The sequence below is a fragment of the Sorex fumeus genome, unplaced genomic scaffold (genome assembly GCF_029834395.1).
Source record: "Sorex fumeus unplaced genomic scaffold, SorFum_2.1 ptg000265l, whole genome shotgun sequence".
NCBI classification, from domain to species: domain Eukaryota; kingdom Metazoa; phylum Chordata; class Mammalia; order Eulipotyphla; family Soricidae; genus Sorex; species Sorex fumeus.
This window is the reverse complement of record NW_026606322.1, coordinates 27,852,100-27,879,275: the sequence shown is the minus strand read 5'-3', so window position 1 is coordinate 27,879,275 and position 27,176 is coordinate 27,852,100. Positions and strand designations below refer to the sequence as shown.

The following is a 27,176-nucleotide window of genomic DNA, read 5'->3' as shown; positions in this document are numbered from 1 at the left end:
ACCTTCCGCTAAGGTATGTAAACAGTGGACTCTGATCAACGGCCGACTACCCAAATCTCTAACACAAGCGCTGTTGAGAGCCACCGCAAGCCTGGACGCGGCCACAACTCGGTCAGCGGCCCATAAACCAGCGCCTGAAGGGACTGGCTCGCACTGGTCACGTGCCTTCTCCCACCACTGTGCACGCAGGACACAGCCCCGATGCTCGGAGCTGCTTCACTGCAGCGGCCCCCAGGTCCACAAGCCACCCCCACACCAGGCCCCGGATGTCCACGACCCGGGAGGGGCAGGGCGGTGGTCAGGAGAAGCCGGACACGCGTCCGCGGCTGCCATTAGCGGGATAGAGCCTGGAGAGCCGGGAAGTCCAGCGCCCAGGAGGCTGCGCAGACCCACTGTCCACGCGCCGCACCCCCGCGAGGCCCAAGGTGTATGCAGCGGGGAAACGAACACGGACAGCCTCGGGCCGCAAAAGGAATGTCCAGGGAGGAGTCCAAGCGGGCCCTGAGCACGCTGGCCGCAGCACCCGCAGCGCCCGCCCCTCTGCGGCATCCCCCACGCGGGCCGCAGCACCCGCAGCGCCCGCCCCTCTGCGGCATCCCCCACGGGGGCCGTAGCATCCGCAGTGCCCGCCCCTCTGCGGCATCCCCCACGCGGGCCGCAGCACCCGCAGTTCCCTCAGCTCCCGCCTCTCTGGGACGTCCCCCATGGGGGTCGCAGCACCCGCAGCGCCCGCCCCTCTGCGGCATCCCCCACGCGGGCCGTAACACCCGCAGCGCCCGCCTCTCTGCGGCATCAGCACCGCAGCCAGGGCGGGGGTAGGAGGACCGTGGAGACGGCAGCGCGCACGCGCGGAAGGGGTGGGGCGGGGCCGGCCGGGGAAGAGGGGCGCCAGCGCGCGGACAGCGCGTGCGCGGCGGGGCGCTGGGCGCGGGGGCGGGGCCTACGGCGCTCCGGGGTCTGCGGCGGGCGCGTGCGCGCGCAAAGCGCTTTCCTCTGGCGCGGACGCGGCTGAGGGGACGTCGCGGTCGAGGGGGAAATGTGAAAACGGCGGCGCTGTCGCCGGCCGCCCGCGCACGATGCAGGCCCTCCTGCGCGCCGCCACCCTGCTGGTGGTCGCTGCGGTGTCGTGGGGGGCGCCCTCCGCGGCCGGTGAGGGGGACACGGAGGCGGGGACGGAGGGACACGCGCGGGGGTCCAGGGTCGCGGCGGCCCCTCGGCTGCTCGGGGGTGGGGGCGGGAACAGTTGCGGCCCGGCGGGGGCGTTGGCTTGACTTTGGATTTGGGTTTATTTTAATTGGCTTCTTGAAGGTGTTAACGAGTGCTCTCCACCCTGAGCACTCAGGAGACCTGTTGATTGATTGATTGATTGATTGATTGTTGGCATGGACCGTGGGGGTTCTGACGTTGATTGGTTGCTTGGTTGATTTGGATGGTGCTGCAGGGGTGGGTAGTACTGGGGGTGGAACCCGGACCACCCCCCCACGCCCCCCCCCACACACACGCACCAGCCCCCGACTCCTTCCAGGGTCCGCTGGGCTTTTTGATTGATTGGTTGATTGGTAGCGCCGAGTTGCTTAGGTTACCTAGAGCGGTGGGACCCAGAGGGCCCCCCGGGGGGGGTCTTTTATATCGATTGATTGTGTTGCGGGGGCGCTGGGAGTATGGGGGTCGCCTGGATCACATGGGATGGTGGAACCCGGGACCCCCGCCGGGCCTTGTGTATCGATTAATTGATAGATCAGTTGTGCTGAGAGGTTGCGGGGTCTGTTGGGGATCGCGCCTGGCTGGCCCCAGCGGGAATCTGGACAGCGCTTCCCGAACACCCTTCCTCCTCCCCTTGGCGGCCTGGTACGGACGTGCGGGGTGGAGCCTTCAAGTGTTTTTGTGGCTGTTGTTGGCTGCAGGAAACAGTGCCCCGGATGGTACGGGGTCTCCCATGCCTTAAAGGTATGTTATGTAAGGGGAGGTTGGGGGTGGGGTCCCAGGGTCTGGGCGCAGCCGCAGCCTGAAGTCCTCGCAATGCGTCATACGCGCTGTTTGCACAAATCATTCCTGTTGACTTGTGAAAAGAATCCCCGCCTTGTTTGATTGCCTCGCGCGCCTCCGACCTGGGCATCACCAGGGATGATCCCTACGCTCAGAGTCTGGAGGAAGCCCTGAGCACTGCCGGGTGTAGCCCTCAAAACCAATTAATTAAATTTAACGTTGCAGGAGAATATGTATCAGACCCTCGTTGAAAGCTTCTGTCTGGAAAGGGGGAAAAAAATTGCAGCTGCTAATTTTTTGGTACTGCGTGCCAGGCATGACTCTTAAACGTTTTATTTATTCGTTAAATAAATAAAATGGGAGGGTGGGAGGGTAGGTGGAGCATGGAGGTAGGATCTGTGGGGTGTCAGCCAAGCTCCTTGATCTCAGTTCTTTGAAACACTCTGCGGTGTTTCAAAGGTGTAAACTACACTGAGGTTTCAGAACAACTCCAGGCACTGGGAGCTCATTTTTCAGATGAACCAAGGCCTTGGGAGATTGAGTACCCACCCCACCCAAGCCTGCTCCAGAACGTGGAAATTAAACCCAAGATCATTAAACCCAAGATCATTACTCACCTTTCCACGTCTTGAAATTCCCAAGTGTGGGAAGGCTTTTCCATCCATATGGATGGATGTTGTTTGGATTTAAGTCATAAGATAGTGAGATGAGTGTGAGTAGGAGGAGCTTTGAAGAGTTGGCTTAAATGCTCATTTATGTAGTTTTGTCACCCTAAGAGGATGAAATAAACTTAAAGGTGATTGCTGGCACCAGAGCAGTAATTTAGTGGTTAGGGTTCTTGCCTTTTACGCAGGTCAACCCAGGTTCAATCCCCAACACCCCATTTGGTCCTGAGCACCCCCAGTGATCCCTGAGTGCAGAGACAGGATGTGGCCCCCAAACCAAAATAAATGTCTCAAAATAAATGAAAGGAGACTGCTTTGAAAATTAAAACTGTTTAGTAGTTAATTGTTAGAGTTCCTGTCCATTTATCAGTTGTTTGGCTCACAAATGCCAGACATCAGCCAGGGCTCCCCCCTACATCCTCCCACTTCCTCTTCCTCTCATTTAGAGTTCTGTGTGGAATGTGACAGACGCCATCCTGTGTCTGTCAGCCCCTTCAGGACTCCTGGCTGTGTACAATCTCTAATAGATAGGATGAGAATTCGTTTTAGAGAAGTGGGACATAAAGGAAAATCTGTTCAGGGAGCTCAAGTATAAACAGAAATTTGAGGGCGAGGAGACTCAATGGCTGACTCTCCATTTTTTAAAAATTTTCAGAACATATTTTCTCAGATGTGAAACTGATTGAAGGCAGAGGAAGTGGTCCCAGTAAAAAAAATTTTTACACAGCAACCCAGTGTAGAAGGTCTTCAAGGAGAGAGTGTGCTTACCTTAAAGAAGAAATAAAGGCTAGAAATAGTGTAGGACCAAGAAATAAATGGATGTTTTTATCCTCCTTCCCCACCTGCTTCCTCTCAGCCAGCTCTGTTAAATGTCCACTGGCTTGTACTTTCATTGTGTTTGACCTATCCATCAGTTTCTATCCTCATACTGTGCGCATGGGTATCATCAACCAATGCTTGTGATTTCACCGTGAATGGTAAAACTTCATCTTCGGGAATAATTTAAATGCTGATCTTCTGTTGAACCAATTCTAAACAAACCCTTGAATTCAGGGCGCAGAACTGAGGGTACGAGAGTGGTAGGAGAAAGGATCCACAAAAGGGGTCCTTTATGATGGGTACTATATGACAACGCGACTTCAGAAGAATGTGAAAAAGCGATCCTGGAACATACGTAATTGTAAGCCAGAGTTACAGCCACGAAAACATTCTGAGTCAGAGGCCGAAGAGGTAGCACAGTAGGTAGGGCACTTGGCTGGCATGTGGCTGACCAGGGTTCAATCCTCAGCATCTCATGTGGTCTTCCATACACTGCCAGGAGTAATTCCTAAGTGCAGAGCCGAGAATAAACCCTGAGCACTGTCTGGTGTGCCCCAAAAAGAAAAAAAAATAAATCTAAACAGTAGCCTTTCATCATGAAAGACCAAGTGCTTTGTGATAGAGAGAAAGTCCCTGGGAGTCCAGCAGGATGCCTAGGATGCAGGAAAAAGCTGTGAAAGTGTGAAACCATTTGGGGCTGGAGCAGCAATACAGCAGATAGGGCATTTGCCTTGCACACGGCCGACCGGGGTTCAGTTCCCTGCATCCCATATGGTCCCCTGAGCACTGCCAGGAGTAATTCATGAGTGTAGAGCCAGGAGTAATCCCTGTGCATTGCTGGGTGTGACCCAAAAATTTTTAAAAAATAATAAAAAATAAAGTATGAAACCATGTAGGAGCTTTAAGGAACCTGCAGTCTGGTTGGAGATAAATGTTTAACACAGAAGCAGTTTTTGTTACTGCTTTTTTTTTAACGTTTTAACAGCTTTTAAGAGCCTCGAGTTGTCAGTCTGTGCTGGGTATATCTTAGTGTGAAATGGAACAGTACGATTTGTGATGCAAAAGAAAAGCAGTCAGTATAAGCTGAAGTAGAGAAAGGAGGGCTGGAATGATATCACAGCGGGTAGGGTGTTTACCTTGCATGCAGCCGACCCAGGTCCGACCCAGGTTCGACTCCTCCGCCCTTCTCGGAGAGCCCAGCAAGCTACCGAGAGTATCTTGCCTGCACGGCAGAGCCTGACAAGCTACCCGTGGCATATTCGATATGCCAAACACAGTAACGACAAGTCTCACAATGGAAACATTACTGGGCTCACTCAGCAAATCCATGAACAATGGGAGGACAGTGCTTCAGTGCTACAGAGAAAGGAGGTTTCCTGGGAGGTCAAACCTGAGTCGGGCCTTGGAGGATGTGGATGGCCAGGGAGAAAGAGGTGAAGATTAAAAGAATAAGAAGAGAGGAGAGCCAACTGGTGGAAGTTTCTTATGCTGGAAGTAAATGACCTGGGGCTCTAGGTAGTAATCCTTAAAAACAAATAGAAAACCAGGGGTGTGGCTCAAGTGATGGAGCATTACGCCTTACCGGGGTGAGGCCCGAGTTAGATTCCCCCATCCCTGGCACTATGCAGCCCCATGGGTATCTCAGGTGCATGTAATGTTTGTGTACCTATACACACACACATACACACTCATAGATGTCTTCATAGATGTCTATCTTCAGAATTGATGAAGGTCTTTCCTGTAAAGCCTCCCGGGCATAAGAAACATTCATAACCACATTTGATTGTGTTATGTGGGCGTTGGTTTCCTGTGAGTCTCTGTCCCCTTTGAGAGCCTATTGGTATAGCTTGCTGTTAGCACCTGTGTATCTATCTCAGTATCGAAGGTGAAACTTCCCTAGCATTGACTGGAAAACAGTGGACACCGCTGTCTTTTCCATCAGGAGTCCCTCCGAGGTCAAAGTGTCTTTTTTTATACAGACATTATGTCCATTAAAATGCTCTTTACTTTTTTCCACCTTCACTGATATATAATTAATACTTTCTCTGGGCAGGGCTGGAGCGATAGCACAGTGGTAGGGCGTTTGCCTTGCACACAGCCAACATGGCCGACCCCAGTTCGATTCCTCCGCCCCTCTCGGAGAGCCCGGCAAGCTACCGAGAGTATCTCGCCCGCACGGCAGGGCCTGGCAAGCTCCCCGTGACGGATTCGATATGCCAAACACAGTAACAACAAAGTCTCCAATGGAGACATTACTGGGCCCGCTCAAGCAACTCGATGATCAACGGGAGGGTCTTTACTTTACTCTCTGGGTTTTTAAAGCTCAGCTTTTTTTACCAGTTCTCTGAAACATACCACCATAAATAATGAGTTCACCATGGTAAGAGTCATCATTGGGGTGGTTTTCTTTTTAATTTTATTTCCTCCTTACATTTTATATAAGCACTGTGGTTTACAAAGTTGTTTGTAATGATTTGTTACAGACATTAATTATTCCAACACCAGTTCGACTACCATTACACCTTCCCACCACCATTGTCTCCATTTTTCCCAGTCACCCATTAAATCTGCACTTGTAGCTGGTCCTCAATAACTTATTTTATATTGCTTATAAATAATTTGCTAAAAGAATGATCAAAAAATGTTTCCTTAGAAGAAAGTTAGTGAAGATTGTTGTATCTCACCATGGGAGCTTTTAAACCCTCATATAAGAGATTACTAAGATATTATTACAGGTTAAGCCTTTTGTAATTATATTTTGTTAATCGAGACTAGCTCTCTTCTACGTTACATCCCATCCAATCTGGTGTGCTATACCTGGCTTATCAGTGTTGGAGAGTTTGAGATGTCACTACAAGAAGACCAAAATTTTTAAGGAGGTGATATAGTGATATAGCTGGAGTTAAAATTTTAACTGGGTGGCAGCTTTGGGGTGTGCGCATGACTGCCTGGACTTGAGAAGTACTGGGAGATGAAGGAGGGGGTAGCCCGTCCCTGATTCTGAAAGCCTAGAGATTTCAGTCACAAAACCTGCATGCCTGAGTTTTTCGGCAGATTAATTTCTGGATGAGGTTCATCCTGAGCAATGGGGTCTGGCTGGGAGCATGGCAGTAATTGTGGAGTGTAGAAGCTTTCAGCTTCCAGGGTTCTGTTTTTTGGGGGGGGATGTCTCTGGGCTCATCCCCCCTCCTCAGAGTACCGTGGGACAACTCAGCCTTGTGTGGGGTCTGGAAGAATCTCTGCTGTAGGATGACATTGGTTTGTCCTTTCTGCCTTGCCACAGGGAGCTTAGGTTTATTGGGTTATTTCCATCACAGTGCTCCCATTCCTCTGTGTTTATTTGTAACCTCTTTCTTTGTTCTGTTAACCTGTAAATACTGCTTTTCTCTTCTCCTTAAGTTCTTTGCATAGTTACTTCAGAGCGATACCCTTTTTGTATAGACACAGGAAGCCAGTAAACATGCTATGCTTTTGTAACTTGGAATTAATTGACACCGAATGATATTCACTCCTGGCATCTGTTCTCTTGACTTAAGCCTCAGTTGCCCTTACTTCCTTGCACCCCAAAAGCAGGGTCCCAACGAGGGGCTGGATGGGCCCAGGGTAAGCAGTGAGCTACCCTGGCATCAAAATGGGCCTGGCTAAAGCGCCACAATACTTAACTGTAAGTTAAGAGCATGGTCATGGGCAAATTCTGTCATGATCCAAACAGTAACATCTAGATTAGGACCCTGCTAGGCTAATCTGGCCTGAGCACTGTAGTCTTGAGATCTATAGCGAGATGTTCCCAGGAGAGCCACCCTACAAGCTTAATATATCTCTTACTGTGTCCATACGAAATAACTAGTATTAAAAAGTAGAATTAAGATGTTAAGTTATTGAACTCAGGAGAGGAGAAACACCCTTAGGTAGTATTTTCCTCCCTTGAGCCTGATCAGCAATCAGGAAGGGCTTTTGATATGTTGATGAGAGACTAGAGAGAGATCAGGGCAGCAAGATGGAGTGCGGAGAGACTAGCTAGGGGGACTGAGGGAGAAGAATGTAGGGGAAGAATACAGGAGCTGGCGCGTGGAGAGACAAGAGACGCAGCTGTGAGAGGGAGCACGGAGAGATGAGTGGGAGAGACTGGAGGAGACAGGAATGAGGGGCAGTGTGAGGCTAGAATGGGGAGCTTAGAGAAACTGGAACAGGTGCGTTGTGAGAATGGAGTAAAAGGCAATGATCACCAACCAACCTGGCCCTCGTTTCCTCCTTCGTCCACCCATGGCATTGGCTGTCCTGGGTGGAGAAGTGGCTCGAGACCACCAAACGCAAGTGGAGAGAGGGAGGGAGGGAGGGAAGGAGAGGAGAGGGTGCCCAGGGGTCTCCCTGGCCGCCCGGAGATTTATTGATCTGCAACTTGTTGATCTCTTTCGATATTTATAAGTCTGGACCATGGGCAGTGAATAAGATTACTTATCATTAGATATTTTAGGAAAAAAATTTTCTCCAATGATTTGTAGTATATATTTTTCTCCCTTAGCTTTTGGGTCACACCTGGCAGTACTTTGGACTTAATCGTGGCTCCATGCTCAGGGATCACTCCAGACAGAGCAAATCTTACGCAGTGCTGGTGATTGTAACTGGGTTTGGCTGCATGCAAGACAAGCGCCTTACCCACTGTACTACTAAGGAATTTTTGTATGACCTGCCAATAATGATTTTGGTTTGTTGCTATTTTTTAACAGCACTGTAGCACTGTCCTCCCTTTGTTCATCGATTTGCTTGAGTGGGCACCAGTAACATCTCACAACTAATCGTGAGACTTGTTACTATTTTTGGTGTATCAAATCCGTCACAGGGAGCTTGCCAGGCTTTGCTGTGCAGGCGAGATACTCTTGGTAGCTTGCTGGGCTCTCCAAGAGGGCAGAGGAATCAAACCCGGGTCGGCCGTGTGCAAGGCAAACGCCCTACCCGCTGTGCTATGGCTCCAGATTTAATAGATTTAACAGATTCTTTAATATACTGTCTTAGACTTAAATGTACAACTTTGAATCCGTGGTAGGAAGGGAAGAGTAGCATTCTTTTCAAATACTTTTGGTATATATATAACTACCTTATTTTCCTTTCCAGGAGGAGAAGCTCTGAAATCACCCCAAAATGTAGAGGTTTCCATCATTGACGACAACATTACCCTGAAATGGGAGAGGAGTGATGAATACGACAAGAATGTTACTTTTTCCGCATATTATCAAATGTATGTTGCACTAACTTTTTTTATAAGCCAGAATCAACCAATTTTTTGTGTGATTCTTAACATTTGGGAATTTTCTTTTTTAGCATGTGCGGGAAAATGGGTTTTCATATTTTTAAAGCTATTCTGTGCCCACTTTACCATATGCTTTTTATGAGACAGAGAAAGACTCAGATACATCTTTGAGTATTGAAGCCAGAGGGTTTGGGGCCAGTGGTGGCAGATGCCACGCTCATCCACAGCCACGCCACTTCTGTTAGAAAGGGTACCACTTTCTGTACCTGTAAGTAGGACCTGAAACGAAGTGGATGTAGCGGACTGGAGATATCGCAAAATCACATCTGGAAATAGCCCTCCAGCCTGCTTGGCATCCCCAATCTCAGACAGGCAGACTTTGCTGCTCTTTCTGTCACGCACAAGTTTAGAAGCACCTGTTCATTGGCACGGGAGCTCCCTGCACTTGGCGTTTCTGTTTTCTGCCTCCTCCGTAGTACTCACTCTCTGCCCAGTTCACAGTTGCCAAGAGATGAGACACACTGGGAGCTGCCAAAGAAGATAGTACAGAGAATCCAGCTCCGGAAGCCTGGCTGTCTGATCGAGTATCAAGGCCTGATCTGCTGACTGTGGCCTCTGGCCACAAAAGAGCTGTAGTTCCTCAGTCGGTGAAGAAACAAGGCCTCAGCCTTTCAAAACAGGGGCCCCACTTCCCGCCTCAGCCCTCCAGAGCAGGGGCCTGGCTTCCCACATCAGCCCTTCGGAACAGGAGCCCACCCACCCCCTCCCCCTCCACAGCCCTCCAGAACAGGACACCCACTCCCCACCACAGCCCCACAGATTTGCTCTCTGATTCCTCATTAGTCAGTCTCCTGCTTTAGTAACATGTGTCAATGCTTGTCTTTGTGACCCATGGTACTTACACTTCTTACACATGGGTTATCTCAGGATGAATAATTTCAGAATACTTACCTTTTTAGAGTATTTTTAAGTAAACTTTTGGGTTTTATTACTAATTTTGTTATTTACTTGGTCTGGCATCTTAGTAAGGGACTCTTTTAGGTATAACAAAGATTATTTTAGGTTTCTCTATTTGATGTTGTCCTTATAAATAAAGAACAGGAGCTGGAGCAATAGCACAGTGGGTAGGGCATTTGCCTTACCCACGGTTGACCCAGGTTCAATTCCCAGCATCCCATTTGGTCCCCTGAGCACCGCCAGGGTAATTCCTGAGTGCAGAGCCAGGAGTAACCCCTGTGCATCGCCAGGTGTGACCCAAAAAGCAAAAAAAAAAAAAATTATAAATAAGTAAAGAACAGTGTCTCAGGCCAGATGATAGTACAGAGGGCAAGGTGGTTGCCTTACACACAACCAAACCAGGTTTAATCCTCAGCATTTTATATGGTGCCCTGAGCCTCACCAGGAGAGACCCCTAAGTGCAGAGTCAGGAGTAAGCCCTGAGTACCACCTGGTGTGTGCTCTGCCACCCCCCCAAAAAAATAAGTCAACACAGTCATGGACTTTGTTATCATAATCCTATTCTTTTACACATTGTATTTTATTTTGGTTTTTGGACACACCCAGTGGTACTCAGTGCTGACTCCTTCCTTGCTCTATGCTCAGGGACCATTCCTGATAGGATCAGGGGACCATATGTTGGTTCCAATGGGTGACTGCTTGCAAGGCAAGTGCACAATTTGCTATAGTATCTCTCTGGCCCCACACATTATTATATACTTATACTAAATGCTGTAGTCTGTAATAATGTCTTTTACGCTCCCATTCTGACCTGGGTGTCAAATGCATTACTTTCGTCTCGATTCGTATCGGCTCCACGGGCTTTATGAATCATTTCCTTGTAAAATAGATGCCAGATTATGAATTAAAGGAACGCCATATGGTGATCATGTGGTGTCATACGAACTTTAAACAAGTTCCCTGGGTTTAATTCTATTCTTTGAGGCCAGACTATTAGCATACCACTAACCATAGGATGCAAGCTGGATCAGCAGCATGTGTGATGCACGTGACATTTTTTTGTTACGTTTGCAGGGTGGGATGTATATTCATTCAGTCAACAAATAGCAGATGCCTTTGATGCCAAACACTGAGTGCTCAGAAGTCATCAATGAACCTGAGCGACAGCATGATGTTATGTTATGAAATTGGCTTCATGAAATACATTTTGTATTCATTTATTTATAAATTGTTTTCTGCTCTGATCTAACCGTATGTGGTAGAACTTTTTTTTTTTCCTTAAAGTATAAAATAACTGCCATTACAATAGTTCCCTTGTATGTAAAAGCAGCTGTGACAGAGGAACCAGGGCCTCCTGAAGCAGGAAAATAGAGGAAGGGAGAGAGACTGATTTGAAATTTTTTTGATAAGGCTTTCTATTTATAATAAAAGTTCTTCATTAGAATGGGTCAATGGTTTGTTGGCCTTCTGCCTGTAGCTCGTTTTACTTTGAAATCTGTGCCCCAGACCTGAAGCAGTAGGAGGTCTACTACCCGGGCTTCCTTTACCTCCTACTTGCTTGGGATTTGTTACCTAATAAGTGATATTTGAGAAAAACAAAGCTATGCAAAATTTGTTTGATTGGATGTTTAATTTAGATTTTAAGTATATGAATTTTTAGAAATTAATTCTGATGTGGCAATGTGGAGGAGTTTCCTATAAGTGTTCTTGTTTAAACTGTTAAAACCAGTGCTTTTCTCAGAGGTGGAACAGAAAAAGTAGAAGGAAAAATTTGCCAGAAGTATCCCATTTGCTAATGTGTAGTTTTTGGTAATTTTGAAAGTGTTTCCTTTCAGAAAATTAAGGTAGAATTATGTTTCTGTCACTACAAAAACTTTTTGGATGCTGCCCCTGGTTTCTTTCTGGGGGTGGAGGCATTGAGGGACCACACCTGGCAGTGCTCAGAGCTTACTTCATTCTCTGCACTCGGAGTGGAGCTTGAGAAACTATATTGGGTACCAGGGATTGAACCCAGATCATTTGTGTGCATGGCAGACTCCCTATCTTCTGTACATATTGCTCCAGTCCACCTACCCTGGTTTTTAAAGCATCTATGTCTGCAGGGCTGGAGAGCTGGTATAGTGGGGAAGGAGATTTCCTTACATGTGACTGACCCAGATTCAATCCCCACCCGCCAGCTACCAGAAATGATCCCTGAATTCAATCAGCTAATCAATGGCTGAATAAATAGCAGTACTCCTACAAAAAAAAAAAAAAGAAAGAAATGATCCCTGAGCACAGCCAAGTGTGGCACCAAAATAACAAAGCAAACAAAATGATGTCTGCAATATTAGCCCCCCCCCCAAAAAAAAATGAGCAACAGCTAGAGCTATGGATTAGATTTAACAAAAATCTCTTTTTCCTTTTTTTTTTGTTTGTTTTTGAGCAGTGCTCAGGTGGCCTAGGGGCCTCCCCAGGAATGCTTGGGGACCTCCCTGCAGTGCATGGCCTCTAGGACCATGCCCAGCAACAAAATTCGGGAAACCATATGGTGTCAGGGATCCAACAGGTCAGCCCATGCCAGTCATGTGCGCTGCTTCCAGCACTGTCAATCCAGCCTGTGCCCTTTTAAGGTCATGGAGGTAAAACATAATTTTTGAAATCTAAAGTTATGTTGCCTATCTCTCTTTCACTTCAGCCTTTTTTCCTCTCATGATACCTTTCTATTTTAGACATGCTTTAAGAATTTGATTTCTTTATGTTTTTGAAGAATCTACATCTATTTTTAAAAAGCCAACACTCAGTTCACTTTGACTTTATGAATCACTTTTTCTTCTGCTCCTTTGAGCTCTTAATGGAACAATCCACATAATTAGAGAACCGTATCTAAAAATAAATTGGACCAGAGAGAGAGAGTATAGCGGTAGGGTGCTTACTGTGTGCACAGCTGACCCAGGTTCCATCCCTAGTACTCCGCGTGATCCCCCAAGCCTGCTAGAGGTGATCCCTGGGAGCAGAGCCAGGAGTAAGACCCAGTACTGCTGCATGCATCCCCCAAACTAACTCAGAAATAACTCAGAATTATTTTATAAATAATGATACAGTGTTATGCCTGGAGGAGGGGAAGCTTGTACATTAAAATGTTTGCATTAATTCAAACAGAAGACATCACTGTTAAACTAGCTTTATAAATTAGCATCTGTTATGAATTTATTTAGCGCTATTCAGGTGTTTGCACAGTCAACTGTCTTTTTATTTTAAAGACCTTTGGAGATTAACTGGACAGAACTACCTGGGTGTCAACACGTTACGACTTTCGAATGCAGCTTTTCTTCAGATGCATTAGAAGATATTTATAAAGAAGTTCAGTTGCGCGTAAGAGCAGAGAAAGGAAGTGATACTTCTCCATGGTATGAAGTTGATTCATTTGTACCATATAATGAAGGTAAGGAAAGAATTTATCAGCTTAATCGCATCATATTCTTTTTTGTTTTTTTTTTGTTTAACAAAGGCAACACTCAGTGGGAAACCAAACCAGGGGCAGTGCTCAGGGGTTACTCCTGGCTTTGCACTTAGCATTTACTCCTGGCAGGCTCAGGGGATCATATGGGACACTGAGAATTGAAGTCACAGTGGCTGCACTTGCCTTGCTGTGCTATTGCTCCAGCTCCCTACATTATATTCTTTGTCACTGTCACTGTCCTCCCGTTGTTCATCGATTTTCTCGAGCGGGCCCAGTAACGTCTCCATTGGAGACTTTGTTGTTACTGTGTTTGGCATATAGAATACGTCACGGGGGAGCTTGCCAGGCTCTGCCGTGTGGGTGAGATACTCTCAGTAGCTTGTCGGGCTCTCTGAGAGGGGCAGAAGAATGGAACCCGGCTCACTGGGCCAACCGCACACAAGGCAAACACCCTACCACTGTGCTATCGCTCCAGCTTATATTCTTTATTGAATATTTATAGAAAATTATCCAGGCCCATTCAGTGTAAAATCATCCATCTTTAAATCATCTTTTTAAAAAAAATTGGCTGCAGCTATAGTACAGTTCAATCCCCAGCAACCCTTTGTGGTCCCAAAGCTCACCAAGAGTAATTGAGCCAGGAGTAAGCCCTGAGCACAGCCAGATGTTGCTCCTAAACAAAAGAATACGTAAAGTAAAGTAAAGGCCCTCCCGTTGATCATCGATTTGCTCGAGTGGGCCCAGTAACGTCTCCATTGGAGACTTTGTTGTTACTGTGTCTGGCATATCGAATACTCTCGGTAGCCTGCCGGGCTCTCCGAGAGGGGCGAAGGAATCGAACTCGGGTCGGCCATGTTGGCCGCTTGTAAGGCGAACGCCCTACCGCTGTGCTAATTTTTTGTTTGTTTTTGGACTACACCCAGCAATGCCCAGGGATTACTCCTGGCTTTGAACTCAGGAATCACTCCTGATCAGACGTGGGGGACTATAGATGGCGTGCCAGGGATCAAACCCAGGTCAGCCACATGCAAGGCAAATGCCCTAACTGCTGTACTATTTCTCCAGCCCCCAAAGTTAATTTTTTTTTTAAATCCAAAGATTCCCTTAAGCCTGGGTCTCTTAACTGCTCTAATGCCAGTCTTCTCATTTTCTGAAAGTGTTTCTCAAGTTTGGTCCCCTACTTCCTTTCTGGGGGGATGTTCGTAGAATCTAAATTGTTTTCATAATAACTCAGGCGTATGCGCCTTTTCCTGTTTGTTCTCTTCAGTGCACGGTGAGGTTTGGTTGAGCTGGTTTGATGTGCGATTGTGGTGACTGAACTCGGGCATAGGTGTAAAATGCACCCCTTCTTTTAGAAGAAGGGTCCCCCAAGTGGTGCTCAGGGGCCTCCAGGGCTCTGGGAACCATGTTGTGCCAGGCATTGAACCCTGGTCAAGTGTGTGCCAGGCAAGTGCCCTGACTCTCGTGTTCCATTTTCCAGTCCCACAACTGTGTTCTTTATTAAAAGACATTCAAGAACTTTGAACCAAATATGAAAATAAGCAGCACTCTATATTAAATTTTTCTTTGGGGGACTCTGATAATCTTTTGAGTCCACCCCTGGTGATGTCAGAGGTTACTCCTGGCTCTGTGCTCAGGAGTCACTCCCGATGGGGCACAAGGGACCCTAGATGGTGCTGGGGATGAAACCTGGGTTGTCCACATACAGGCAGGCACCTTACCCACTGTACTATTGCTCCTACTCTGGTAATCGTTAATGAAAAATATTTGTTACTATGTGATGGGCTAATTTTTCATGAACTAGTATTTTTTAAGGGGTTGTTGTTTGTTTCAGTATTTAATTTGCCTCTCTCCCTCTCTCTTTCTCTCTCTTTCTCTTTCTCTCTCTCATTCCTTTACCTCAGAGTATCATTGATGTCTCTTCTTCATATCCATCTGTTAACAAATTCTGAAGGACCAGCTCTTAGAGAATAACCTGAGTATGATTTCTTCTTAGTCCCACAACCCTGGCTACACACCTTCACAAAACCGTGTTCATCTGTCACTTGAACTACTGCAATAGCTTCTTTTGTTTATTTATTTATTTATTTTATTGAATCACTGTGAGATACACCGTTACAAAGCTATTCCTGAATGATTGCACTCAATTGTGAGATGTAAATAAACATAGTATGAGACAAATACCCAAGGACAGTAGAAACACGGGCCAGAAGGGTTGAAGGTTGGAAGCCTGCCTCAAGTGCTTGGAGAAAAGGCAGTTGGGATAGAGAAGGGACCACTATGGTAGTGGTAGTTGAAATGGTCACTGGATAAGAACTGCGTGTTGGAAGGAGGTAAAGGAACAAACAGGATAACCTCTCAGTACTTGTATGGCAGTGCTTCTTAACGGGAACTCCTGCTTCATCCGACATGGACCGGGATGGGGCTTTCCGAATGTCCGTCAGATTATGCACGTTTCGGATCTCAGCCCTCCAGTGACTTGCCAGTGACTCGAAAGTTCTTCCTCTGTTACCTAATCAGATTTCCAACCACACGGCCCTCTGATCCTCCTTTTTCTCCACTGAGACTGTGCTCATTCCCGCCTTGGGCTGTGCTCTTGATGGCGCACTCAGTGTTAAATGCTTTCCTCTAGGGATTTGTATGACTTCCTCTTTTCACTTTTTTTTTTTTTAAGAAGCGGCTGAGTTGTGTCCAAAGGTCTTTCCCTAGCTTGCCGTGTCAAATAGACCTCGCTACCATTCATTGCCCCTTTATGTCATGTTGTTTTTTTCTCTTGTAAAATATATAACATTTATTTGACTTTTGGCTGTTGATGCCATTACGTGTAGGCTATGCAAGTGATTTTCTGCCAAGCCTACACATACATTTATTTGGGTTTGGATTTTTGTATGTTTGTTTTTGGGGTCACACCAGGCAGTGCTCAGGGTTTACTCCTGATTCTGCTCTCAGGGATCACTCCTGGTGGGGCTCCGGGGACCATTTGGGGTGCAGGTCAGCTTCATACAAGGTAAGTGCCGTGCCTCCAGCCCCCATGTGTTTTCTTTGGGTGTGGGGAGGGGGGCACACCCAGCATTGCTTAGGACATACTCCTGGCTGTGCGCTCAGGGATGACTGGGCATGAGGGATTGAACCCTTGCTGACCACGTCAAAGCAAGCACCTTATCCATTGCTTCATTTCTCCAGCCCTTGCATAGTCTGTACTTAAGTGCTGTGAATTATTTTTTAACTCTGTATTTTAACACTACGTTAATGAAGTTACATTTTTATAGCTCGGATTGGTCCTCCAGAACTACGTTTAGAAGCTGAAGATAAAGCGATAATAATTACCATCTCTCCTCCTGGAACCGAAGATGATAACATGTGGGCTACAGAACGTTTAATGTTTAAGTATAATATAGTCATCTGGAATAGTTCGGGTATGGAAGTAAGTATTTTTTGTACTTTTGATGTGTGAGAAAGATGACATACATTAATTCTAAAATTTTATAGTATGTATTTGAAAGTCACCGGCTCCTTTTTTTTCCCCCATTTTAGCAAAGTGTTGAAGCGGTTCATCCCAGATACAAAATTTATAAACTCTCACCGAAAACTACTTATTGTTTAAAGGTTAGAGCAATGCTACTTTCAGCAGGAAAAGTTGGTTTCTATAGTCCAGTATATTGCATAAATACCACAGGTAAGGAATTTTGCTTTATGTGTTTTTCATTTTACTTATGTACGTATGCATTTATGTTTGGCTCTAGCCAACACCCAGCTGTGCTCCGGGCTTACTCCTGGCTCTGCACTCAGGATCACTCCTGCTGGTGCTTGTTCCCAAGGAAGTTCAGGGGATCAGACCCAGTTGGTAGCAGGCAAGGCAAGCGCTCTGCCTGCTGTACCCATCTTTCCCTTCTACTGGTATTAATGATACAAAATAACCCCTAACTCCTCTTCCCCCTGCTGTTCCTGCAACATACTTTCACCAGATCCTGTCTCACTAGGGTAAAAATAAGTGCATTTATGTATGTTCTTTGTCTTCTAGTGGAAAATAAACTGCCTCCACCCGAAAATGTACAGCTTGAGGTTCTAAATGAGGACTATGTTCTTAAGTGGGATTACCCTAATGACTCCCACGAAAAGGTGACCTTTCGGGCTCAGTGGCTCTCGTAAGTTGTGTTCCATAAATTTCCTTGTGCCAAGTTTTACTGTGCATAGTGCTGCTTTGCTTTTTTTGTTTGTTTGCTTTGTTTTGTTTTTGCTTTTGGGGGCACACCCGGCAATGCACAGGGGTTACTCCTGGCTCTGCACTCAGGAATTACTCCTGACGGTGCTTGGGGGACCATCTGGGGTGACAGAAATCGAACCTGGCTTAGCCTTGTGCAAGGCAAATGCCCTCCTCATTGTACTATCACTCTGGCCCCTGCTGCTAATGCCATAATGCGCTTCACCCACGTGCTTCCAAAGGTGTGATTCCCAGTTACAGGTATTTATTCTCCCATGTGGAATGCTTGACACGTGACATAGGTGTTTTCTTCAGAACCCGCTTCTTCCAGGAACCCTGAAAGACCCATCTCAACCCCACTGTTCTGACTTGTTCAGTTCAAGTTAGCCTTATGTTTGCTTTTTGTTGTTGTTTGGATTTTTGTTCGTTTGTTTTATTCTGGGGCCCCACTCAGCTGTACTCAGGACTTAATCCTGGCTCTGCACTCAGGGACCTGAGTGGACCAGCCTGGTGGGCTTGGGGGACCAAATGGGGTACTGGGAATTGAGTCTGGGTCTGCCATATGCAAGGTAAGCGCCCTAACCACTGTATAATGGCTGCAATCCTCTATTTGCTTTTTTTTTTTTTCTAGTGGTTGTTACACATTCTTTTCCTTTTGAGGGAAGGGGCATTTGGGCTGCCAGAGAGCTAACCCGGATGCCAATGCTCCACCCATTGAACTGTCCTGTGGCCCATTATGGTTCTACTGTGAAGAGCGACTGCACCCTCACCACCACCACAGTGCCTGGCCCCCCAGCACAGTCCTGAAGTTCCTCCAGTTCCCCTCTCCGTTCACTCCCTCCCCTCATTGCTTGGTAATCTCAGTTGTATACTTTGAGGGTTTGTAGTGATTCACTACTTCTGTTCTTGTGTGTCGTCTCCCTGTATACCACAGATGAGTGAGCTCACCCAGTATTTGTCTTCCCTCAAACTTATTTCACTGAACAGGATGCACTCCAGTTCCTTCCAAGTTGCCTCAAACTGCAAGGGTTCATCCTTGCTTAAAGCTCTGTAGTGGGGCTGGAGCTGTAGTACAGTGGGTAGGGCATTTGCCTTGCACACGGCCAACCCGGGTTTGATTCCCAGCATCCCATATGGTCCCTTTAGCTCCACCAGAAGTAATTTCTGAGTGCATGAGCCAGGAGTACCCTGTGCATCGCTGGGTGAGACCCAAAAAGGGTGGGAAAAAAGCCCTGTAGGGCTGGAGCAATAGCACAGCAGGTAGCACGTTTGCCTTATACACTGCCGACTGGCTGTCGACTGGGCCGACCTGTGTTCGATTCCTCCTCCCCTCTTGGAGAGCCTGGCAAGCTACTGAGAGTATCTCACCTGCACAGCAAAGCCTGGCAAGCTACCCGCGACGTATTCGATATGCCAAACACAGTAACAATAAGTCTCACAGTGGAGACGTTACTGGGCCCGCTCGAGCAAATCAATGAATAACGGGAGGACAGTGCTACAGTATTTCATATACTCTGACATATAGTAATGAAGTGACCACCGCTTCATTGTCCATCGGTCTCTTGGACATTTGAGTTGTTCCCATAGCCCGGCTATTACACTTCCTGCTGGAATGAACATGGGTATGTCTGTATCTTTTTGAGTTCGTGTTTTTGTGCTCTCGGGGTAGACGCTAAGAAGCAGAATCGTACCTCTGTTTATGGTGGGTCTAGAAATTGCTTCTGGGCACAGGAGATTGAGGACAGTAGAGCTGCCAGGGCCAGTTAACACAGGGACACCAGCTATGTGAGCTTCTGACAACTTGCAGGCAGGTGCTAGAAGCCATAGTTTTTGCTGTTTCTTCTGGATATTGGCATGACGTACCAAACTCTGGAGATCCAGCAGACTAAAACAGTTTTCTAGAAATTAAAAGTATTTAGCTGGCATTTTCTAGCAAAGTGTGATGAGGGGTGGGGGGCAGAAGGATAGTACAGCAAGTAGCATGTTTGCCTTGTACATGGCTGATCTGGGTTCAATCCCCGGCATCCCGTATGGTCCCCTGAACCACCAGGAGTGATCCTTGAGTGCAGAGCCAGGAGTAACCCCTGATCACCACCAGGTGTAGCCGCAAAACCAAAAAAAAAAAAAAAAAAAAGATTTAGAGATGTAATGCAGAAATGTTAAGGGTTAGAGAGATGAGAAAGTGAATGGGCTTGGCGAGCTCTTGAGAACCCATTTGGTGGACAGGAAATGTGATCAAAACCTTGACTTTTGAATCAGATTTCAAAATAGGTAGCTGAGGGAGGGCAGAGCTGCACACGGCAGAAAACTCAGAATACGAACAAATGTACTTTAGGTCAGAGTGGGAGGGAACCGATTGCTTTCTGTTGCTCTGGAATGAAGTAACTTCAGATACAGCAGCTAATGCAGCCGTTTCTGATCTCTCTGGCTCCTGGTCGGGAGCCTGGCTCCTCTGGGCCCACTCCTGGGAACTATCGGGGTCATCAGGCAGGACCGCGGCCTCTGAGGTGGTGCAGGCAGACCCTCGCCTCAGCTCGGGAGGTTTTGGGCAGAATGCATCACCGGCAGCCTGCTTCCTGGCCTTGAGACCCTCGTAGGGTGAGATCAGGCCCACCAGGTAGTCCTCAGCTCATGGGCGCCTTTAATCAGGGGCAGATTCCTCTACCTTTGGCCCTAAAAGGGCACCGCTGTCTAGAGAGACGTGGCCTCCATCCTGTTCACAGCACCTGCCTACCCGGGGAGGGATGGGAGGTGACTGGAGGTAGGGGTGGGGGAGTTTGGAGGCCACCTCAGCCCAACACTGAGGGGCAGGCCTGCAGGGAGGACAGCAGTGACTCTGGGCCTAGGGGAACAGTGTGTGAGGAAGCAGAGTCAGTGGGGTGGGCTGATAGCAGGCTTCGGCCCACGAGTGCCGTGGAGATGTATACACGTCGGGGCCTGGCTGGCGTGAGGCCCGTTAGCGATCGGCGAAGAGAACCCCATGGGATGCGATGCAGCGGACTTGGGAACTCAAAAGCTGCTGTTGCTGCAGGCTGGGACAGAGAACCTTTAAGCTGGTGGTCTCTGAGCAGCGAACCTCACCTTCCTGGCTGCACCCGGCGGGCCCCACACTGGGTTGGGCTCACACGGCGCTGGTATACCTAGGTTGCACACACACCCACTCTGTGCCGGGACGTGCTCAGCAGCGGGCTCTCCGGGCGGGAGACCCTTCTCTGCCGCGGTCACTGCTTTGCTGCTCCTTAGTGGTGCTGCTGCACAAATACCCTTCCATGGCTGTGTCCGTGCTGAGTGGCCTGGTCCCCCTCCATGGCCGCGTCCATGCCAGCAGTGTCCTGGCACAGAAGAAGCACACTGGTGCCATTAAAGCCTCTCCTTCCCAGGTGTAGATCCTGGAGCTGGGGGCGGGGGGTTCAGGATCCATTGCCTTTGTAATGACAACAGTGATGTGTGAGTGTGTGAGTGTACAGAATCTTAATTTTTAATTATGACCATTTTTTTTGTAATTTTTTTTATTTGCTTTTTGGGTCACACCCGGCACAATACACAGGGGTTGCTCCTGGCTCTGCACTCAGGAATTACTCCTGGCAGTGCTCAGGGGACCATGTGGGATGCTGGGATTCAAACCCAGGTTGTCCACGTGCAAGGCAAACGCCCTACCCAGAGTGCTATCACTCCAGCCCCAATTATGACCATTTTAAAGAATCACCACGAGATACTCCGTTACAAAGCTGTTCATGATTGGGTTTCGGTCATAAGACGTTCCAACACCCGTCCCTTCACCGGTGTACATTTCCCAGCACCAGTGACCCCAGTTTCCCTCCAGCCCCATCACCCCACCGGCCTCTATGGCAAAAACTCTCTCTTCCCCTGCTCACTACCTAACCCTTCCCTCTCTCTCTGTCTTCCTCCCTCTCTCTCTCTCTCTCTCTCTCTCACTCTCTCTCTCTCTCTCTCTCTCTCTTTCCTCCCTCCCACCAGCATTGTGGTTTGCAATACGTACTGACAGGTTATCCTATTTGCCCCTTTACTTGCAGCAGCTCTTGTCCAGAGGGATCATTTACAGCTATCATTGTCATAGTGGTCCCTTCTCTGTCCTGACTGCACTGCCACCCCTTGCCCTCCCCTCCCCCACTTCCCCTTTTCACAGGCCCCGAACTATGGGCCAGTCCTCCTGACCTTTGTTTCTCCTTTCCTTGGGGTTGCTCTTATACCGTGTTGTTCATATCCCACAGCTGAGCGCAGTCCGTGTGTGTCCCCCTCCCCCTGCTCATTTCACTCAGCGTGATACTCTCCGTGTCCCTTCATTTATAAGCCAATTTCATGACCTCATTTTTTTTGGCCATGTTCAGCATCTTCTCTGCCGCATCCCTGAGGCTGTCACTCAGTTTCTGTGTGCTGACAAGTGCCTTGTCCCCCTCCATGGCTTTTTGGGTCACACCCGGCACAATACACAGGGGTTGCTCCTGGCTCTGCACTCAGGAATTACTCCTGGCAGTGCTCAGGGGACCATGTGGGATGCTGGGATTCAAACCTCTGTCACACCCTGCAGCGAGCTCTGGTTTGCTTTAGGGTTGTGGGTGTGTCTCTGGAACTGTTCCTGAGGGTGAAATCCATTCGCTTCTGTAGCCCCCTCCCCGCCCAGAAGGAATAGACAGGAGACTCTGGGTTCATGTTTTTGGAATGAAAAAACTAAAACCAACTTCTTTGTTTTAAAAGTGCCTATATAAAAATGCTTCCTGGGCACCACGCAGAGAAATGGAAAAAAATCCAGGACTGTGAAAATGTCAGAACTACCTATTGTGTGATCCCACAAGCCGTGTTCCTCAAAGGAATTCACTTTATCCGTGTCCAAGCATCTGAAGGAAATGCTTCATCTTTTTGGTCTGAAGAAAAAAAATTTGATACTGTCATGCAAAGTAAGCAAATAAGTGTTTCGATTGCAATCCTCTGATTCCGTATAGGTTTTTTTTTTTTCTAGTTTAAATTTAACTGTGTGTTTGCAATTTTTTTTTTAGCTGTAATACTTCCACCAGTCATTAACATGAAACCCACTGATGATCGTTCAATGCATATCTCTATCGGTTCCCCAGAAGATTCTGAAAACAAGTTTGTGGACCAGGATTACCCCCTAATTTATGAAATTGTTTTTTGGGAAAACTCTACAAATGCCGAGGTAAAAAGATCCTACTTACATTTAACATTGTAACTAGGATTGGGAGCACTCCTTTTTTTGTGTGTGTGTTTCGGGTCACACCTGGCAATGCTCAGGGGTTACTCCTGGCTTTGCATTCAGAAATCACTCCTGGCTGTGCTCAGGGGACCATATGGGATGCTGGGAATCGAACCCAGGTTGGCCGCGTGCAAGGCAAACGCCCTACCTGCTGTGCTATCACTTCAGCCCCCAGGGAGCACTTCTTGATGGTGACACTTTGGGAGTTCTTGTTTTTAATTGGCACCACCTCTAGTGATGAGGTAGCACTCTTGGACCACCGGGGTCACTTCTGATGGTACCCATGCTGTGCTGAGGAGAAGCTGGGGCCTCACACAAGACCACTGAGCACCCCCACCTGCCAAAAAAACCCTCAATATTTCAAGGACCAGATCAACTGTATTGTGGGTAGAGAGCTTGCCTTACAGACAGCCAACCCGGTTTCGATCCCCAGCATCCCATATGGTTCCCTCCCCTCCCCCTCCACCCCCCCCCCCCCAGCACCGCAAGGAGTCATTCCTGAGTGCAGAGCTAGGAGTAACCCCTGAACATCACTGGGTGTGACCCAAACAGGAAAAAAGGGGGGGGGGACTTACTTTTTCAGAAAATAGATATTCCTTGTCTGCTTTCCTAAAGTGACTAAATTTTATCCATGATTAACTTTTCTTTTTATAGACGGTGTATGTTGAGAAAACTGATTTTACTATTGATAAGTTGAAAACGCAGACGGTCTATTGTGTGAAAGCCAGAGCCCTCGTTGAGGATGAGAAATGGAACCTGAGCAGTGTGTTCAGTGACAGTCAGTGCGAGGAAACCAAGCCAGGTGGGGATCTTCCCTCACTCTCTACAACAGTGTGATAGGCTGCCTGAGAACAATTCAGATGATTGGAACCGATGAAATATTCTATGGTTTCCCTCCATCCTGCCATTCAATTAGCAGATTTTGAACTTTGTTGTTGTTATTGTTGCTGTTTATATAATCCTTACCTATCTGGAAATCGACTCACTTTTTTAATGTGGGACTGACTGTCTCCTTTTGTAGTTTATAGTTTCCAAGGTTGCTGATGGATGCCTAGTCACATGGTTTTTATATTTGGGCTCATTGCGTGTTACAGAAGAATTACTAGAGAATATTATGGCTGAATTAAGCCTTATGTCAATACCTATTCTTCACTTTTCTCTTATACTTTCTGAGCCATTTTTATGTGCAAAATACCTCTACAGCCAGGTTGGCACTCTCAGAAATATATAGGAATTTTATTTAATGGATGTTCCATTTTCTTTCACATGGCTAACCTTTTGAACAGATTCTGTTAACATTGTTACCATATTTGTGTGTCAGAACTTGTAGCAATACTAAATTTTTTTTTTTTCTTTAGAAACCTCTACAGAGAATATGCTTGTAGCTGGAGTTTTCGTTGTATTACTTATAGTTCCAGCTCTTACTTTGGTTGTGAAAATCTTCTGGAAATATATCAGTTTTGTTTATTTTCCACCACATAAGCCTCCTTCCACGATAAATGAGGTATGCTATTTGCGTCAAGGCTAGGACTTTCTTTAAATGAACTGTATTTGATTTTAACAGGGAAAAAAATTTTTTTCTTAATAGCAGAAAATAAAAGATAATGATTTGGGCATTTTCTTTAAGTTTCAACAAGGGGGCTGGAGAGATAGTATAGCATATTGGTAGGGCACTTGCCCTGCATGCCACTGACCTGGGTTCAATCCCTGGCATCCCATATGGTCCCCAAAGCACCGCCAGGAGTCATTTTTGAGTAGAGCCAGCAGTAACCCCTGAGCATTGCCCGGTGTGGCCCAAAAGACAAAAGGGGCAGGAGCAATAGCACAGTGGGTAGGGCATTTGCCTTGCATGCAACCAACCCAGGTTCGATTCCCAGCATCTCATATGGTCCCCCGAGCATCACCCGGAGTAATTCCTGAGTGCATGAGCCAGGAGTAACCCCTGTGCATCGCCAGGTGTGACCCCCCCCCCCAAAAAAAAAGATAAAGAAAAAATTTCTCTTAAGTTTAGAGGTAGTCATTTAATGGGGTCTTCTCGGAGTGGGGACAACAGCCATGTCCACCTCCCACAGCCACCATCAATGTTAACCATTGACCCAGACCATAGATCCTTAAGTCTCTGCAGCCCCAGGCCACGCAACACCTCCAAATTCCTCAACACTGAAATTCCAGTAGGAGCACACCCAGTTCGATGGGAAAGTAACATAAATGCCTAAACCAAACCAGCGAAATCACCACACAGAAGGCTCAACTAGCAACAAACTGCTTAGTGAATTCTGAGACAAGAACTTCATGACCCGGTGATGACATAAATTTTCACATTAAAAAAATTGATTTTTAAACACCCATTTTAATATTGAAGTTTTGTTATATAATCAGTTTCAACTCTAGAATTGTATCAATAGTTTTGACTCTTGTCTACATTAAAAAAGAAGTATTTCTTTACCTTTTTTTTTTAAAGGAGACATTTAATGCAACTTATATACAGTAAGGCACATTCTTAATTTCCTATGTTTCTGGCAGTTGGCTACCACAGCACATAGTCCCGCGTTTAAAATCTAAGAAAATAGACCAAACATTACCAGCAGTACAGAAAGTACATTTTGGGGATAAAAATCACAGAATGGTGTAACAGGACTGAGTTTCCCATGGCCACTGCACCCAGGCTTTTGCTGGTGCTGCTATGAGGGTAGCTTGTTTTTTGAAAGCCTGAAATCTGGACCCAAGCTTTTCTCTGCCCCTGTGGAGAGGTATGCACTTCCGGTGGGCTTCCTGTTGTTTTGCCTAAGAAACTGTTGAGTTAAGCAGCCTTCCAGGGGATCCCCAGTCTTCCCATATGGTCCCCTGAGCACCTGCCAAGAGTTAATTCCTGTGTTTGGAGGATCCTCCCAGGAGGGGAGATGCATGTCGAAAGTAGACTATGGACTGAACATGTTTGCCACTCAATGCCTCTTTTGCAGACCACAACAACCAAAAGGAGAGAGAGAACACAGGGGATTGCCCTGCCACAGAGACAGGGGGGATGGGGGTGGAGGGATATTATCCATGGTGGTGGAAAATGGGCACTGGTGGAGGGATGGGTATCTGATCATTGTATAATTGAAACCAAAGCACAAAAAATTGTAAATCTACAACTTTAAATAAAATAAAATAAAGGGGGAAAAAAAAAGAGTTAATTCCTGAGTGCAGAGTCAGGAGTGTGTGACCCAGAGAAATAAAAATAAATAAAGTTAGAGTTCATTGTCTGAAGTACTTAAGAGGAGCTGATAACAAGAGCTTATTACTCATTGAGCAGGAAGAACTAATTCATCACTCTTACTTTTTTCTGAATGCTTGCAGGTTATTCAGAAATAATTTTATTTTGGAATAGAATTTCCACAGCCCAGTGGTCTCCTCTCTCCTTCCACTCCCCGCAGGGCACCCCTTGCTGCTGTTTAAGGTGCTTTTCAGGTCCCTCCCCAGGAGATCCTAAGGTCTCAGCTCTCACTATGTAACAGAACCTAAACCAAAAGATATGTTTTCTACTCATTAAACATAAGCTAAAGATATTAGAACTAGAAAACTAATTATTTTTTAAGTCATTTAAAATAACCTATTTCTATTTCTCTTCTGCAAATTAGGATCTCTCCGAACAGCCGCTCAAGAACCTACTCCTTTCCACTTCGGAGGAACAAACTGAACGGTGTTTTATAATCGAAAATGTAAACAGCGTTACTATAGTAGAAGACGTTCGTCAGATCGATGAGAATCACAAACAGTACAGTTCCCAGACAAGCGAAGATTCTGGCAACTATTCTAATGAAGATGAAAATAATGAAAATAAAGCAGATGAGCCGGAAAGCGAAAACTAACGGTGTAAGTAGAAGCTGTTCTAGTGAAGATAAAAATTAAATTAAAAAAAAAAAACATGAAAATAAAGCAAGCGAGCAGAAGAGAAGGAAAGGGTGTCACCAGACCCGGTCTCTAAAATATGGGTTTTGCAAGCGCTCCAGGAGGGCAAGTTCCTGGCAAGTACCTGGCAGGTATTTGCTTGTTAGAGAAGAGAAAGAAAAAAAAAATAGGTGCAGATTCCAGGTTCTGAAAATACAGGCAAATACTTCGCTGTTTACAGATGAAATGACAGAAATTTGGAGAAAAGGTATGTACTTTCTTTTGTGTACTCTTGAAAGAACTGATGCTGACTCAGTCTTGGGTAAGCTGGGTGAAATCCAGAAGACCCCCTCCTTCTTGAATGTTCTCTGTAGTTCGTGGCTGGCTGTTGCGTGCTGGCCTTTGCGGTCTTCAGTTCAACTCTCTTTATGGCAGTGCTGCTCGTAGCTGTGTCTTCAGCTACTCTTCGTTCCCGGCGTGGGGATACATTCCGTTGCAGGGATTCTTCTGGTCTTGTCCTTCGACTCTGAAAACTCCGCCCACAAAGCCCGAATACCACTGCTCCCTTGGTCTTCTAAAGACGCTCGGTTGTTCTAGAATAAATATACACAGAGAGAGGAGCCTTCAAAGCTCTGTGGTAGAGATCGTGTGTGTGTGACGGACGCGTGAGGCCCTGGGCACCATCCCCGGCGTTGCACCAGCCTCGACTGCAACAGGCTTGCAGGACTGCTATTGATCCCAAGAACCCTGAGCCCAGA

The 27,176-nt window shown here is 46.9% G+C and overlaps 1 protein-coding gene across 1 annotated transcript; it reads left to right on the top strand.

Moving 5' to 3' along the window:
- The first annotated feature begins 1,019 nt into the window (after positions 1-1,019).
- On the top strand, positions 1,020-26,813 carry IFNAR1 (interferon alpha and beta receptor subunit 1). Its single transcript, XM_056109372.1, has 11 exons — positions 1,020-1,149; positions 8,583-8,706; positions 12,918-13,099; positions 16,387-16,541; positions 16,652-16,793; positions 17,139-17,262; positions 22,035-22,234; positions 22,334-22,491; positions 23,203-23,350; positions 23,907-24,052; positions 26,169-26,813. The coding sequence occupies exons 1-11, from the start codon at positions 1,077-1,079 to the stop codon at positions 26,397-26,399; spliced, it is 1,683 nt and encodes a 560-aa protein (XP_055965347.1). The 5' UTR covers positions 1,020-1,076; the 3' UTR covers positions 26,400-26,813.
- Positions 26,814-27,176: the final 363 nt, after the last annotated feature.